Source organism: Echiichthys vipera (assembly GCF_963691815.1).
Source record: "Echiichthys vipera genome assembly, chromosome: 5".
NCBI lineage: Eukaryota > Metazoa > Chordata > Actinopteri > Perciformes > Trachinidae > Echiichthys > Echiichthys vipera.
The window spans coordinates 12,411,510-12,427,359 of record NC_139830.1 but is presented as its reverse complement, the minus strand read 5'-3'; the positions used below and the strand labels follow the sequence as shown (position 1 = coordinate 12,427,359).

The following is a 15,850-nucleotide window of genomic DNA, read 5'->3' as shown; positions in this document are numbered from 1 at the left end:
TCCATATGTTAATGAGGCAGGATGTCCTATTTATTCATGCACTTATTTATTTATTCATTCATTCGTTCATTTATTTATGCATTTATAGACTTAGGTCATGTTTAGTCCTCCAAAGTCCTAAATGTACAACGGATTTTCTACGAACCCGGAAGTGTGTTGGAGTGAACCCTCTCGCTCCGGCTGTCTCCTCACTCTCTGACTCTCTGCCTCTTCTAAACTCTGCTGGGCATCATTGCGCGTCAAAACATTGCGTCTCTGCAGGACTTGCCAGGGCCGGCGGAGAGAGAGAGAGAGAGAGGAGAGGAAATTTTGCCTGGGAAAGGAATGCGAAAGTGGGTTTAAGGATTGGCACTGCCACGAGGAAAACGGGGAGGTGCGACATTTTCTAAGCTACGTGGAGATCCGATTTTTTTCTTCCCATCAAAGGTAAAAAATGATTTCCTCTGCGTTATTTTTCACTGTGGTGCATTTGTTGTTACGCACTGTTTTCATACGGCTCAACAAGGCTTATACAGTCATGTACAGCTTAACCAATACTTTTTAAGCGAGGCAACTTTTTTTTTTTTTTACCTCGCAGGCACATGTGCTGTAATATTACAATAGAAAGACACACTTATAGTTTAAGCTTATGTCCTGCCAATAACAGGCATTATATGATGTCATGTATGTATTTATCATGCCTGGCCCGGACTCTGTTTTCTTCGTGGACCGGATGCTGAGGTCTACTGTGCAGTGGAGCTACAGTATCGAGTGGTTATTGTTGTTATTATTATTATTGTCAGGACACATGCTGTTTGTGGTGGTCCTGCACGTATGCGCCATCATCCGCGTGCACGCGCTTGGTCGTGACAGTCAACGATGATCAATGCGGGTTATCATGTAACACGCGCATGTGATCATGAGCTCTGACGACAATCACCTGGCTCTCATCGATCTGTCAGTCTCTGCAGATGTTACAGCTTTTCAGTGTGTGTTTGTGCGTGTGTGTGTGTGCGCGTGTCTCTGTGTGTGTGTTTTCAGCATTGCTGAACTGAGGCATCCCCGCCATCTGTGCTGCTGCGTGTGGTGGCTGAAGTTCTGCCCCATATGAAGTGCGCCACTGCCTGTGACCTGATTCAATAATCACACACACACGCGCGCGCACACACACACAAACACACACACACACAGGCTTCTGTAAACTTTAAGCCTTTATGTTTTTGTGTATATATTGATGTGTTACCCCACGTGACATCTACCATCCCATACAAGTCAATGACAGTTGGACCAGCAGGTGGAAATGCAAAACATCTAAATGACAGACAGACACACTTTTTTTTATTTTTTTTTATCAAGTAGCAACCTTTGCACTGATCTATCCTCATTGCAAAGCGTGCATGCAGATAGTTGATCACATGAGGAGGATCAAAGATGGGTGTCTCAGTTTTGCAGGCCTTGGAAGGTGGTCCTTCCCAGAGAGACCTTGTACATAAACAAAACATCTGCACAATATGTTGTGTCTTAAGTCTCACAGGTCCGAGAATGTTTCCCCTAAAGCAAACTCTGCGTGGAGAGACAAAAGTATAAGTGTCCAACGCACCTGATGACACGCTGCCTTTCTTTCCACGGAGGGCAAAATAGAGACAGAAAAAAAGAAGAAGTGAGTTCAGATCAGACACAGAAACAGGAACCAGACGCACACACTTGGGATGCAGGAGCATGGCTTCATCAGTGAGATTTGATATGGTTGGGGGGGCAGAGAAGAGTTTTTTCCCTCCTCTAGTCAATGATGTCATGCTGCTGTATGCTGCTGGCTTTGGTGTAAGACTGAGTGGAGAGCGACTGAAAGTACATGAAGTACAGAAATGTTGTCGGTGTAGCTTGTGGGCAGTATAGGACACACAGCTCATCCTTTGCTGAAGGGACCCACACTGCTTCTTCCCTCTTTCTTTCTCTGTTTGATTCCCTCCCTGTCCCTGTTTGACTACCACCCCTCCTCCCTCCCCCGCATCTCTTCCTCCCCTCTGTCTTTCCTCCCGCTCTCGATCATTGTCAGAAGCGGCATCAGTAGCGGCAGCATCAGTGCGTTACATAACAAAGGTTTTTTTGTCAGGATACAAGGGCCCTTTTGGCTGTTGAGACTCGTGGCACGTAGCCTTTTGTGATGACACCCAGAAATGACCAGAATGGACAGTTGGGTGACCTCAAACGACCCGCGGCAGAGCTGATGAATAAACAGCGTGACAGCAGAAAAATAAATATACACACAGGCTGGGAGGCATGGAGACATACGGGGACGAGACACAAGCAGAGTGAAAAATAAAGTGACAAAAGATGGACAAACACCAAAGACACACACCGAGGTTATGCAGACAGTCAGTCTTGCTGAAATGTCATCGCCCGTCTGAATCACTGTGACCGATTCTTCTAGTCATCTGATAATTTACGCACTTTGTGCTTTTGTCAAAGAGTTTTTCTTTTAGCGCAAAGCAGTCCTGACTGTTTGCGTCAGTGTTTGAAACGAGTAAGAAACAATGTTGCCTTGAGTCCCAAGCATGTCCGACCACCGAGAAGTCCTGTTCCTGGAAACTAGTTGTTTTGAAACCTTGATCAGGACACATCTGTTTAATGTGGTATAAAGCCTGTGCTTGCATTCTTTGTACTTTATGTTCAATGGCCTTCTTGTACCTACAGTTATTTATTTTCTTATTCTAAGAACCCAAATAAGTTTTGAGTATTGTAACGCGTAGGCCTTCATGATGTACAGAAACATCACGGCCGAATCAGTCAATTTTATGCCTGCTAAATCAAAACATCTTCGTGGCCTCAACCATAAACTGTACAAAATATGGATGTAGTCACCCTTTCGCCATCTCCCACCTAATCCAAAAATGGACAAAAAGTTGGAGCGTAGATGGAGTTGAGGCAGACGGTCTCCTGTGAAGGCCCCACCTGTCACTACCAGGCTGTAAACGTGTTTATTTCTGCTGTAAAGAGCCAACCTCAAGTGGAAATTTGAGAAACTGCAGTTTTTGTTGTCACTTCTGGCGGAGTTTGCCACGATTTTCATTATCGGTTAATCTGCCCATTATTCTCACGGTTTATCGGTTAACTGATTTTGGCTAGTGTCAGAAACGAGTGAATAAAAGCATGTCACAAGTTCACAGAGCCCAAGTTGAATCTTAAAATGTCTTGGTTTGTTCCATCAACATCGCAAAACCCAACTTTATTCAGTTTACGTGATACGATAAAAACAGAAAATCTTCATAAATGAGATGCAGGAACTAATTGTAGGCAATTTTTGCTTGGAAAAAAAGACAAACAATGAATTGATTATCAGAATAGTTCTTCAAAGAGACGATGTGACAATGTGTTTTTGATAGGTAGACACATTTGTTTGCATCCGCAGCCACTGACGTTCACTGGAAAATGTTGTCACGGCTGTAATGAAGTGATTCTTTAGAGGCCGACTGCAGATAATACACAGAGAGAACTCCACATGGATTATGTATGACCCACAAGAAGACGTGTAACACGTGCAATACTATAATCCAGCACCGCTGTTGAATATCTGTCCACCGAGGGCACATTAGTATCATGGTGCACGACAGTTAACAGCATCACCAGAGAGCTTTCCTACAGATGATAGTTTGAGTAAACATGCCGCCTTTCAGTTGTGATCGACAGGTTCTGTACTTCATGTTTACATGTTTAGACATTCAGCCAGTACTTTTACCCTGGGTGACATGTAGCAAATGCAGCGGTAGAGGCTTAAAAGAAGAATTTAATGTAATTAAAACTGAAGCTCAAGTTTTAAGCTCGCTTTCCTGGATTACTTATAGTACCTAATTACTGAGCTATAATCAGGCTGCTTTGTGCAAATGAAAGGGATTACTTGATTAACGAAAATTAAAATTGCTTTGGTTAATCGCTTTGTCTGACCACCTGTCTAAAGCTCAAATATTAAAAAATATATCTATTTATATATATAAAATATTCACATAAAAAAGCTAAATTTTGTTTAAAAACGACTTAAACAGTTATCAAAATGAATCAACTCACTGATTAATCCACTAATAATTTCAGTTTAAACTCAACAGCAGCCAAATATAAAAGAATCAAGTGGCAAATGTCTCTAAATATGTAAATAAACTGTAAATGTGTTGAATCCGTATAACACAGTTCACAGTATCTCAGAGGACTGGACCCTACATAAACGTCTTCCTTTGTCCTCAGTCCTGAAATGACCGACGAGATGAAACACGTTTTGGGTTAAACACCAGTGTGTGTGTGTGTGTGTGTGTGTGTGTGTGTGTGTGTGTGTGTGTGTGTGTGTGTGTGTGTGTGTGTGTGTGTGTGTGTGTGTGTCGTGTGTGTGTGTGTCAGGGGTCAACTCTGACAACTGCACTAAGCGTGTCTTTGTGCCCCAATCCCACGCCGCTGGCACCGCGTCAGAGTGGAGAAAACAAGGGCACGTCTCACTGCCTTATTTATTTATATCCGCGGGTCCTTCCCATCAGCCTTTATCAGCCTCCATCCGACACTAAAAACAATCATGATGCAGAGCAGTAAAGTAAAGAGGCCTCTCTCTCTCTCTCTTGTTTGTGTTGAACTCAGAGGCCTCCTGCTCCCATTCAGTATTTTATTAGTTTTTCCAGATGGTTCAGTAAAGACAGACAGGAAGGAGAGGAGACAGAACGGGACGGCATATTGGGAAGGTGATGAAACAACTGAAATTATTACAGTCTTACAGAGTCACAGTCCTGTGAACTATAGAAGATTTCATTTTTGATAGACATGTTTTTATATTTGACTGCGGTGCATTCATTTCAACTTGAAAGAATATTTATTGAACAATAGGCAGGCAGACAATAAAAGGTGTCTAATGGTTAAGCGAGGCTCCTCAACAGCTTTATGAAAAGTAGCACTGGGGAATAAAACTAGATTAACTTTTGTGACTGAGCTACAGGCCTGAAATCACAATTAAAGTTGCATTAAGCAATATAGCCGCAACGATCATATCTGCACCACAAGGTAGAAAGCACATGCTCTGAACCATCTTCTGTACAGTTCGTCAGCACACTCCCGTCCTCCTGGCTCCGCACCTTTGGAATGGGTTCCCAGGCCAGCTCACTAATCTTCTCAGTCACCAGGACACAAGTATTTTAAGGGCGCGGTCTATTTGGATATCATGGAGGGAGCGAGCAGAGCACGATCCTAGCAGTTGTGCTATGCTAAGCAGATTATCTCTGCAGCCTCATAGACTTAAACACTGGATGTGAGCTATAGTGCTGCCACCTGTGTGTACTGTGTTGAACTAGAGGCTGTGCAGAATGGTTTGACCACAGATTAATGGCCCACTATATTTTCCCAGAGTGCCAACTGACAGCTAAAAATGTCCGACCAACAGTCCAAATCAAAGGTATTCAGCTTACAATTGTCGAATACAAGAACACAGCAAAATAGTCATATTTGAGAAGCTGGAACTATGACTAAGAGTCTAAAGCCACACTAGCAGCTCAGTGATGCATCGAGCTAACTGCTAACGTCCGCATGTTCAACAGCTTAGTTTAATGAGTTAGCATGCTAATATTTAATTAGCGCTAAACACAACGTACAGCTGGAGCCGAACAAAATATCTGCATTGAACATATTTACCTTTTGCCTTGACGGTGGCACTACAGGAAATGTCAGTGGATGGCCAGGTCAAGACTCCTCCTCTGGGCACCATGAATGTCTGTGCAAAATGTTATGCCAATTCATTGTGTAGCTGTTGAGATATTAAAGTGGAGGACTGACCTGATGACGTAGTGGTTACCAACCGTGAGTCCCAACAGCAACAACCTCATCCTGTGAGTCTGTTTGTGTGTCATCATGGCAACATGTGGTCCTGGAGACCCCTACTTTGAGTATTTTTCCAGGTTTATATGTCTCTGCAGCCAGATTTTTGAATTGAAAGGTCGGTGTGGTTCCAGAAATAGGGGGGAAGAAAGTAGGGAAGGGGCCATTGGTCTGCCACTTTACGCCCCTGGCCCGATCTGGCGTCGTGGCTGATGTGATCCCATCACAAGATGGTCAATAGTTTTTTGTCTGTTTGTTAGCCCAAACTGTCCTCTCCTCGAACTAGGACTCATTTTTGCCATTTTGTTAGAAGTACTCATTTCCTGTGTGGTGGAAGACTGTACCTGTTTCAATCTCATCTCCTAAAGCAGAATTTGTTCAGCTTGAGCCTGAAATGTGAAATTTAGTGGCTCTGCCTGTAACACAGGCTCATTACTAATGCATTATATCTCATCACAGCATGGCTATTTAAGGTTTTAAGAGTCTCAAATATGGGAGCAGGTTGGAGAATTCTCTGAACACACAGGACAGACTGTAATCCCGTCAGCAATTATACACCCGTGTCTCAGTTTACAACATCAGTTAAAGGAAGCAGCTGTTAAACAACCATGTAACCATTAGCTACTCTTTTTTCCTCCCTGTGCTCAGGTGTTCGCCTCCCAACCCACCGCCCACCACGGCCCTCACCTGTGTGTTGCGGTGCTTCCCTTGTGAGCCGACCTGGGCTGGCAGTCCCTTCTTGCACCGCCCGCCAACTCCGCCCATGGTCAGAATGACGCGCTCCAAGACCTTCCAGGCGTACCTGCCGAGCTGCCACCGAACCTACAGCTGCATCCACTGCCGAGCTCACCTGGCCAACCACGATGAGCTCATCTCCAAGGTAACCCTGCAACCTGCCCCGACGACTGGACCCCCCCCTACGTTTTTAATCACAGTTTTAATTTAGAAACAAGCTGTTTAATGTTTAGTTTTTGTCTCACTCTTTTTTATAGCACAGTCAATACTACAGAATATAGTTGACAAGGATTAACAGCACTTGTGTGTCTGTATGTCTGTGTCAGCCGCTGCCAGACTGTTGCCTGTGAATGGATAATGCTATGCGATTATGAAAACACTGTTCACCTGTGCACAAAAACCTCCTGCCATTTGTAACACAGCCTCTGTCTCTTCAATAGAAGCTTTCATGTCATTGGAAATAAAGGCTGCAAGAAAATGCTACTTATGCATTAGCCAACCATGATGTTATCAGGAGCATATGGGCTGTTACTGGGAGACTGTGCACCTTTTTAAAATGGGTATTAAAATAGATTTTGTCAACAGCTTTTAAAATAAGAGCTTTTATTAAAGCAAAGGCCTGTGTCCAGTCAACATGTGGGCGTAGGAAATCAAACCTCTCTCTCTTCTTTGACTGAATCATAATGGCAGTATAACAGCCTGCTTATATAATTGTATAGAGTTACTACACTGTATGAAAGGGGCGATTCTCATTTCAGCCTTTTCATCTTTGACTCATCTTGTCTTTGCAGTCGTTCCAGGGCAGCCAAGGCAGAGCCTACCTGTTCAACTCAGTGTGAGTATCCCTCTCCTGTTGCATTTCACCCCCCTGGCTGACATTATATGTTAGGAAAAACTCACCGACATACTGGACGTAGACAGGAGACCAGTGATCTAATATGCTCAGGTGACCATTGTTCCACACAGTACTTGTTTTTTAAGCCCTGGTGTAGACGCAGCCAACTTGTGCCTCTGGGTCATTATCAGCTGAAATAAGTGTGAAAATTAGGCTGTTTGAATCTATGCTCTTTGGCCTGGCGCCCTATCAGTGTGATCTGTGTGAGTGGGTGTGAAACAGTGACTCACTCTGAGCACATCATACAGTACAACAGCTGAGCAACTTGCACAATGCTGGTTTCTAACTTTTGTCTCTTTGTCTCTGCTTGTGTCTTCCTCTCTACTCTCCTCCCCACAAATCTATTTCCCCTCTGTCTCAGGGTGAACGTCGGGTGTGGCCCTGCAGAAGAGAGAGTTCTGCTCACAGGCCTGCATGCTGTAGCAGATATCTATTGTGAGAACTGCAAGACCACCCTGGGCTGGAAATACGTAAGTGTCCTTGGGGACCACAAACTTGCATCCAAGGTTAGAGGACGATAAACTGGGAGGTGGCTATTAAAGCACACCCTAATTTTATTTGCACCCCCTAATTATATTTGGACCGCCACATCTCTTAGAGTCAACGCAGTGTTACGGCTATGGGCTGAATGAATTATGAGACAGATTTCTCAGAACAGATTGAGAAGGAGAAGTCTTTTTTTATCTGATGTGACTTGTGGTTAGTCTTTAATGTTTTGTGGAAGTGAAAAGCATCAGCATTTCTAGGTGTTAATAATGTTGATTGAGCCTTTTGATACTGACAGTGTTTCAGGTTTAGAATAACACCAACAGCCTCAATATCTGGCTTTAGCTACAGTCGATATAGCATGTAAAAATACACGTGCAAGATGTATTGGGTACAGGGGGTATTTTAGGTCTCATGTCAGAGTGAGCTAAACAGCATCCACACATGTTAGCTGTCTTCATATATCAACAGAGCTGAGCATGTGCAGCTGTCACTGATGAACCCTGTTCGCATGGAGGTGAGAGTTTACACTATAGGGCACGTGACTGTATACTTAAGGGGTTAACACACACAGTATCCTTGTTGCTTGACGTCTGAGAAGGCTCCTTTGACCAGCGCTCTTTGCCTAAACTCCAACTGTTAACATTCACCGCTACATGTTTAACCTTAAACCTGAGTGTATAACCTTCCAGCCTAAAAATAACTATTTTCCTTATGACGCCTGGTATAAACACCCGACAAAGCAGCTTCAAAAGTAGATACTTCTCTGGGTAGTTTCTATTCCTGTCAGGACCCCACAAGGCAGAGAAAACAGAGGTCACATGCACACACCAGATGGGAGGGTTACCATTAATATCGGTTGCAGCAGTATTGATTTTCCACAGCCGTCAAAGTTCTATTGAGAGGCTTGACCTACTGCACTTCTAAACCAAGACATCTGATAACGTGCCTCTGCAGCTCTGAACCAAAATAGAGACAAAGACAAAACACGGTACATACGGTGAAAGAACATTTGTATCCGTCAACTCTGGGACTCTGCTTTCAAGAGAGGCTTAGTGAGTGGCTTTGAAACCAGAACACAGGGCTGATAAAGGGCTTGGACAGGAAGCAGAAGTTGTCATTTGTGTAATTTTTTATGGCATTGGTTTGCAACTCTGCTGGAAAATGGAAAAACAAAACAAGCATATCTGTTTTAACCGCAGCGTTTACCACAGAAACCTTTTTAAGCTTGGGGGCTTGGGTTTGCTGCTTGTTGCTATCGTAACCAGTTCCTGGGGCCAGAAATATCCAAATTTGGGGATGTATAGGAGGTGGAACTGGAACAAGCTGAGGTGGGATTAGCAAGCAGCCGCCACTGGGCCTGACCATGTGACCCTCAAGAGAGACATCTGTTAATCAAGTCTTGTAGTTGGAACAGCACTTCTCATCAATCAAAGAAGCAAGAAGCAATATTAGCGATTGAGATCCAGCCGTGCAAACAGCTGTGTGAGGCTGTACTTTTTCTGCCGTCAAAGGGAACCCGTGAGCTCATCGTTGGGATGTCGTGGACTCGATATGTTTGGCTTTAAAGTGGTTAAAAACACTGCTGCTAGATCACAGCAACATTGAAGCCACAGAGGCAAACAGTCCAGCAAGCTACTGAGCGGGTAAGGTAATACAGGAAATGTGAGGCATAATATTGACCGGGGAAAGATAAGGCCGTTGGGATTCTCAACATTTTCTTCAGATATTTCATTAAACTACGAAGAAAAAAATCCTTATGACTCATATTTCAATTCTGAAAACATCAGTAAAAAATGTCAGAACGTGTGAAATTGCCACTCACAGCTAAGGTTGTGAATACAAGAAGAGGGGGGCGTTCATATGGACTCTTCTCATAAACACTGTAAACACGACCCCATTTGAAGGCAGCATTAGGCACAGCCTCCTTTTAAGCTAAATGCTAACGATATCATGTTAAAATGCTTAGTGATGCTTATGTGCTGATTGTAAGCAGGCATGAAGTTTACCACGTTCACCACCTTAGCTTGCAAACGTTTGCACATTAGCAATAAACACAACGTACACACACCTGAGGCTGATTTATTCATCCATAAACCAAAGGATTAGTCGCTAGAAAAGCTTGATTACACCTTGGTGGGCGCCACCTGGCATCATTATTTGGAGCTCTTAGTTTTCATTAACTACTTGATTTTCTTACTGTGTTTACATTATCTCAGTAATCTCGACTAATGACTGTTGCAATCTGGCAGGGTTGTAGTCAAGACCAACTTAATCAATTCAAGTCAGGACCTGGTACAGAGCAAATTGAGCCCTGTTCAAGACACTAATAAGTAATGATGTATTTCAGATGTTAATATAGTGATTAGGGAGTTAAGACCCATTCTCACCCTACTGTAAATACGGATACGAAACCTTTGTCCGGTTCCGGAGGTCATTTCGGCCATCAGTGGGTCCGTCGCCGGAGAGCTTACGAATTGTGAGAACTCCGGACAAAACAGAGAAATATAGTAGTAGTAATAGTAGTAATTGGACATTTAAAAATGGCGCAAAATTTGGAGGACATAATCTATGAGTTGGTGAGGGGGTACATCCAGTTCTCTCATCGGCAAAACCAAAGAAAAACACTCGCCGTTAAGGTGTCGGTTGAGTGGTCTCACATGCCACCGCTGCGTACACTTTTTGTGCCGATTTTGGATGACACAAAGGAAAATCATCTCCTCTGCAGACGCCATGTTTGCGATTGTCAAAACCGGTAATTTGCGACACCGCACTCCCCTCTAGAGGATGTATTGCTTAACATCCATAACAGCGCTGGAACCGGACGGAGATATGAAGGGTATTACCGGAGACAACGTTTGGTACGACGAACAAATTTCGTCCAGTTCAGGCGGTATGAATCCCCGTCATATCTCACTGACCTCCTTTCTCCCCACCAACCGTCCTTTCCTCTGCAGTTTTGGGACAGAGCCTTCTCCAGGGCAGCTCCCAGGCTGGCCAACTCCCTCCCCTAAGAGATCCACGACTCCGAATCCCTCACCACTTTTCAGTCTTGCCTTAAGACCTATCTCTTCTCCTCTGCCCATCACTATCTAGACATTAACTATTATCTACCTTCTAATATCAACCTCGTCAATGCATTGAATTCAGGCAACATTCGATACAACTGATCCCGAATCAACAGCCAGGAAAAACTTGACCAGTTCTCAATCTCCAAGTCAAAGACCAAAACTGTGCAAAACTACAAAAAAGTGGATCCAGACTCAAGTACTACAGCCCTGCAATCAGGCTTTTCAAATGATTTACATTTAGCAGTTATGAATGAACTAATAACTAAACTGTGAAATCTAATGATTGTGGTGTTAGTTGATGTATTTCACTTAATAAAACAGCATTTAGTGCAGCTGATGACCTTCGGTGTAGCTCAGACTTTCTTATGAACCCGATTCAAATTTTCCAAAGGAATTTTTGATTACACACCTAAGAGTAAAATTCATGTTACAGCCTGCAAAAATAGAACAGACTCTTAATCTGTGTTGGCTGTTGTGAGGCTCAAACCTGTGGCCTTTTGCTGTTTCTCAGTGGCGAGAGACACATTCTAGCCACCTCAAGGTATGATGATCCGATCCGGTTCAGAGTTTTAGTTGTGCAGGCTCCTCTGCAGTGTTCAGTGACTGACGGTTATGTAACCAGCACCCAGAGAGCCAGCAGCAGAGACAGTCCAGGACTGAGTCAAGGATTTTCATTAGGGCTGAAAGGGTCTGTCATGAGCAGGGTTTCTTTTACTGACCCCATGTCTTACGCTGTCAGAGAAATAAACATATTATTATTCTGTCGTTTGAGTTTAATGATGCCTTTCCTCTGCCACACCCTCCAGGAACATGCCTTTGAGAGCAGTCAGAAGTATAAAGAGGGCAAGTTCATCATCGAGCTGGCCCACATGATCAAGGACAATGGCTGGGACTGACGGACGAGCAGCCGGGACACGACCGCAACAGAGGCGAGGGAGGGGGAACTGGATGGACAAATGGACGGATGGATGAGAGGGAGGGGGGTCATGTGTGGTGGGTGAGTGTGTGACTTTGGTTTGGCTGATTTACCATTAACCTCTGAGACTCTCTACCCATCCCTCACACACACACACACACAAGGACACACACACACACACACACACACACACACACACACACACACACACACACACACACACACACACACACACACACACACACACACACACACACACCAAGGTCCCAGACATCCCAGCTTGACAGAGAGACAGACTAGGCAGGCTTGTAGGCAGCTAGCAGGACTAGGTGACTGGCCAGCAAGATGTCTCATTTTCATGTGTGTGTCTTTTTTTTCTGAAACGTGATTCGATAGCTCTTCACACTCCCTCTATATCAGCCAGGAGACATCTTCATTGTGCGAAGTATTCTACCTTGTCTAACAATAATGTTAAAACCAGTTGTTTACAGGTCAGTCAGTGGAAATTTAGCCAGAAGGAGGACAGTTAGGTCGGCATGGCGGGGGTTCGTTGGCCTTGGTTGAAGAGCTGACAGGCATTCACTCGGCTTGAATTAGATGACCTAAGATGATTATAGCAAATCCAGCTGATCGGTGCCATGCCAGCTGGGCCAGTGATGAGGCCTGGCGTTGAGGCTTGGCACGGAGGCCCGAGCACATGGGCGCTGGGTTGTGGTGTGGGGGTGGGGTGCAGGGATTGCCACCCACCAGGCCCCTCTCTCTACATGGTGGGGAGGGGAAGTTCCTGATCCAGTTATGCAGTGGCTTTGGCTGCTTCCAGCTGGGATTCACTCCATGTCTTGCTAGTGATGGAGCTCAGGGCAGACTCATACAGACAGACAGCCACCAGCTTGTCCTAAAACCTCAAAGGATTCAGCCCTCTCCGCAGCAAAGTAGCTCCCCTGGGTTTAGTTCATCCTTTAATATAACAAGTCGCGTAAAGTGATCTGCTGATCCTTCCCGTGTATGTCTGGTTTCGGCAGACGCCTCGCTGCGTCCACCTTTGTTACTTGACCAGATAGAATTACACAACATAAGTGTGTCTCAGGTGAAGAACTTTGGCCGGGTTTCCCAAAGGTTTGGGAGCACTGTTAGCATCTTTCTGCTTCTGGAGGTGGATGAGCATAGCAGCTAGTGATCAGACAGATACAAACACAACCCCTGTTACCGTGCAAATAACAGTGTGATTTTAAGAAACTGATAAACAAATGGTCAAACATGACTGGTTTCATGGGCCAAGGGAAAATGCAAATAGTAAAGAAATTAACACAGAAAGTAAATAATTACTTTAACTGAAGATATATACACGATCACAGAGGTGTGTACTGTAGATGCATTATGTATAAAAGGTACCACTCCAAGGCTCTCTTTCAGTCTGGGATGACTGCTGTTTAACTGCTGTTATACTGCTGATCTTCACTAACTGGTCCTCACCAAACATAACAAACTTACTGGGCAACATTATGAAGCAATGCACCAGATAGACTCATTTGCTTATTCTTTGGTTCCTTAATGAACACATTATATTCTTAGGTCCCCGTTTTAGATCATTTTTATTCTACTTCAGTTAACTTAAATATTCCTCATGAATCACAGGCCTTTGAGTTATGACACCTGGGTAATATTCACGGTAACATTAATGGGAAGCATTGCTCAGGTACCTTGATGCTACATTTGCTCTGGCCAGGATCTAACTTTATGTGCTGGATGTGTTATTATTCTCTGATGGAAATGTATTATTTTCAAATGAGAGAATCCATCCTGTGGAAATGCAATGTCAATGCATGCATGAAGTTAAACAAGTGTTCTGACCAGTTTTGTGCTTGGTCTTTGTCACATTTGTTGTGAAAAGAACATTGTGTGCAAATGAAACCTTGTGCTGTAATACAACTTCTAATCAGTTTCACCTCAGTCCATCTAAGCTGTGAGATCCTTTTTCTTCACATTAAATGTGATCCTGGTTTAGAAAAGTTAAACTAGTTGCCCTGTTTGGCACACATAGTTTCACGTTGTTGCAGACATTGCTTTAGAAGTTGCCCTGTATATGGTGAGTGCTGTTCAAGAGTCTCCAGTTACAACCAAACTGATAACTCTCTTCAGTAACACTCAGCAGCTGACTGCTCCGTCGGAGGCTGCGACATTAAACCCAGCACAACCAAAGAACCCACCCATCAACAACAAATTGACCAAACAAAAAGTCTCATTTTGCTTGGGCAAAGTGTTGCAAAACAAAGGGGGTGTGTATAGCTGAAAGCCAAGGTTGTGGATAGCCTTTCTCTGTGATATATTATGCATTATGATTTTGTAAACAAAAGATCTTAATATATGAATATATTATATTTACTGTATTCACCACGAGGATTACCATTCATGTCAACCTCTGTGTTACAGACTGTAAATAGTGTTAATGTATTGTGTTTTATCTAGGATCCATATGATGATTAATGAATATGATTTAGGTCATGCTTTCTCTCTGGTACCCCACATTGGCTGTACGATACTACTTTTTTACTGAAAAATGTTTCAATTTTAATGTCTTTTGTAAAGGAGGATGCTGATGTTGACTATATATCATTGGATCTTCATCTAATAAATTGCACCTTGATATCTGTATGGAATATACTGTTTGTTTCTTCTCATGGGGACCTACGTACTCGTTTTCAGGTTCACACATGAATTTTGGGTTCCCACTTAAAAATGTTTACATGCTTTAATGTTCAGAAGACATTATTTTTCTCATACTGTTCATGGCTGCAGCACCAGTATTCACCCTCTGTCTGAGACCCGCCTGTCTCTTTAGGAGTTCCTCCTGGAAAAGCCCAGTCTGCTCTGATTGGTCAGGTCTCCATTCAGCTCCCCCCCTCTCTGTCTCTGTGCTACTGCAGAAGACTATATGCAACAGAGTATATAGTTGGATTTTCTATTGTCTAAAATCACCAAAAAAGTCTTCCAAACCAAACACAACACAACCGGACATGTTACAGCAGGACTGTGATATTAAATTAGGGAGAAATGAACAACACAAGCAACAAATAACAAAGCTTTGACTGCTGCTACATGTAGTAAACAATAGACTGTCAAGGAGTATCGTCAAAAATCACGAATAACGCTTGACCGGATTTGTTCCAGCAGCGATGTGATCCAATGGTTGAAATAAAGACGTATGCCTGACTGCTGGCTGCACAGATATGTTGCAGGATTACCGTTAGCACCCTATGGACTCACAAGGCAGGTCCGATTATCAATACAGGACAAACATTTCAGAGATATAAAGTGACTTACAGCTTCTTAGCCATCGACACGGCCCTTATAGATGGAAAAGTCCTGTCTTTTAGCATTAGCCTAGCCGGAAATCCTGCCTCGTACCGGTGAAGTGGCGTCTCCTGATGTCGGCGTGTTGAATGTTTAAGCGGCAATCTCCAAGTCTGAAAAATGAAGCCAACACTGAATTGCCGAAAACTGTAGTTCATTAAGCGACCACTTGAGGCTGTCCCATAAAACAGAGTCAATCCCCAAAGACCCCCTTGGTAAAATGCCCAACTTTACAGCACAACTTAACATGTTTTCAGCCTGTTTTTTAAAAGGGAATTTCACTTTCCATGACAACTGTTCAGGCATTTTTTTATTTTTATTTGTATTGCTGATATTTAAATTATATTAAAGCTTAAAGTTCTGCATAGTTAAGGCTATGGCTGTTTTGAGTGGCAGGTGGCAGCTGTCATAGGAGAGGCTAACATTAGCTACTAGCTGTCTGCTCGGGCATCACTGACACCTCAGTTCTCTGCCGTGTTTGTGGATTTGGCGCATGGGTGAGACTAAACTAACTCCGTAGATGCAGTGTTCCTCTCTAGGCCAACCTAAAGTTAGCTAACATTAGCTACCATAAGC

The 15,850-nt window shown here is 43.6% G+C and overlaps 1 protein-coding gene across 1 annotated transcript; it reads left to right on the top strand.

Moving 5' to 3' along the window:
• Positions 1 to 291: 291 nt before the first annotated feature.
• On the top strand, positions 292 to 14,558 carry ypel2b (yippee-like 2b). Its single transcript, XM_083913804.1, has 5 exons — positions 292 to 426; positions 6,469 to 6,700; positions 7,347 to 7,390; positions 7,812 to 7,920; positions 11,814 to 14,558. Exons 2-5 carry the CDS (start codon positions 6,584 to 6,586, stop codon positions 11,901 to 11,903), a joined length of 360 nt encoding a protein of 119 aa, XP_083769930.1. The 5' UTR covers positions 292 to 426; positions 6,469 to 6,583; the 3' UTR covers positions 11,904 to 14,558.
• Positions 14,559 to 15,850: the final 1,292 nt, after the last annotated feature.

What these genes read in the sequence shown, in the direction of transcription:
- ypel2b (XM_083913804.1), top strand. Translation starts at nt 6,584, where the DNA reads ATGGTCAGAATGACGCGCTCCAAGACCTTCCAGGCGTACCTGCCGAGC. An exon ending in ACGATGAGCTCATCTCCAAG is followed by an intron (nt 6,701 to 7,346) that starts GTAACCCTGCAA and finishes TTGTCTTTGCAG; the next exon opens with TCGTTCCAGGGCAGCCAAGG. An exon ending in GCCTACCTGTTCAACTCAGT is followed by an intron (nt 7,391 to 7,811) that starts GTGAGTATCCCT and finishes CCTCTGTCTCAG; the next exon opens with GGTGAACGTCGGGTGTGGCC.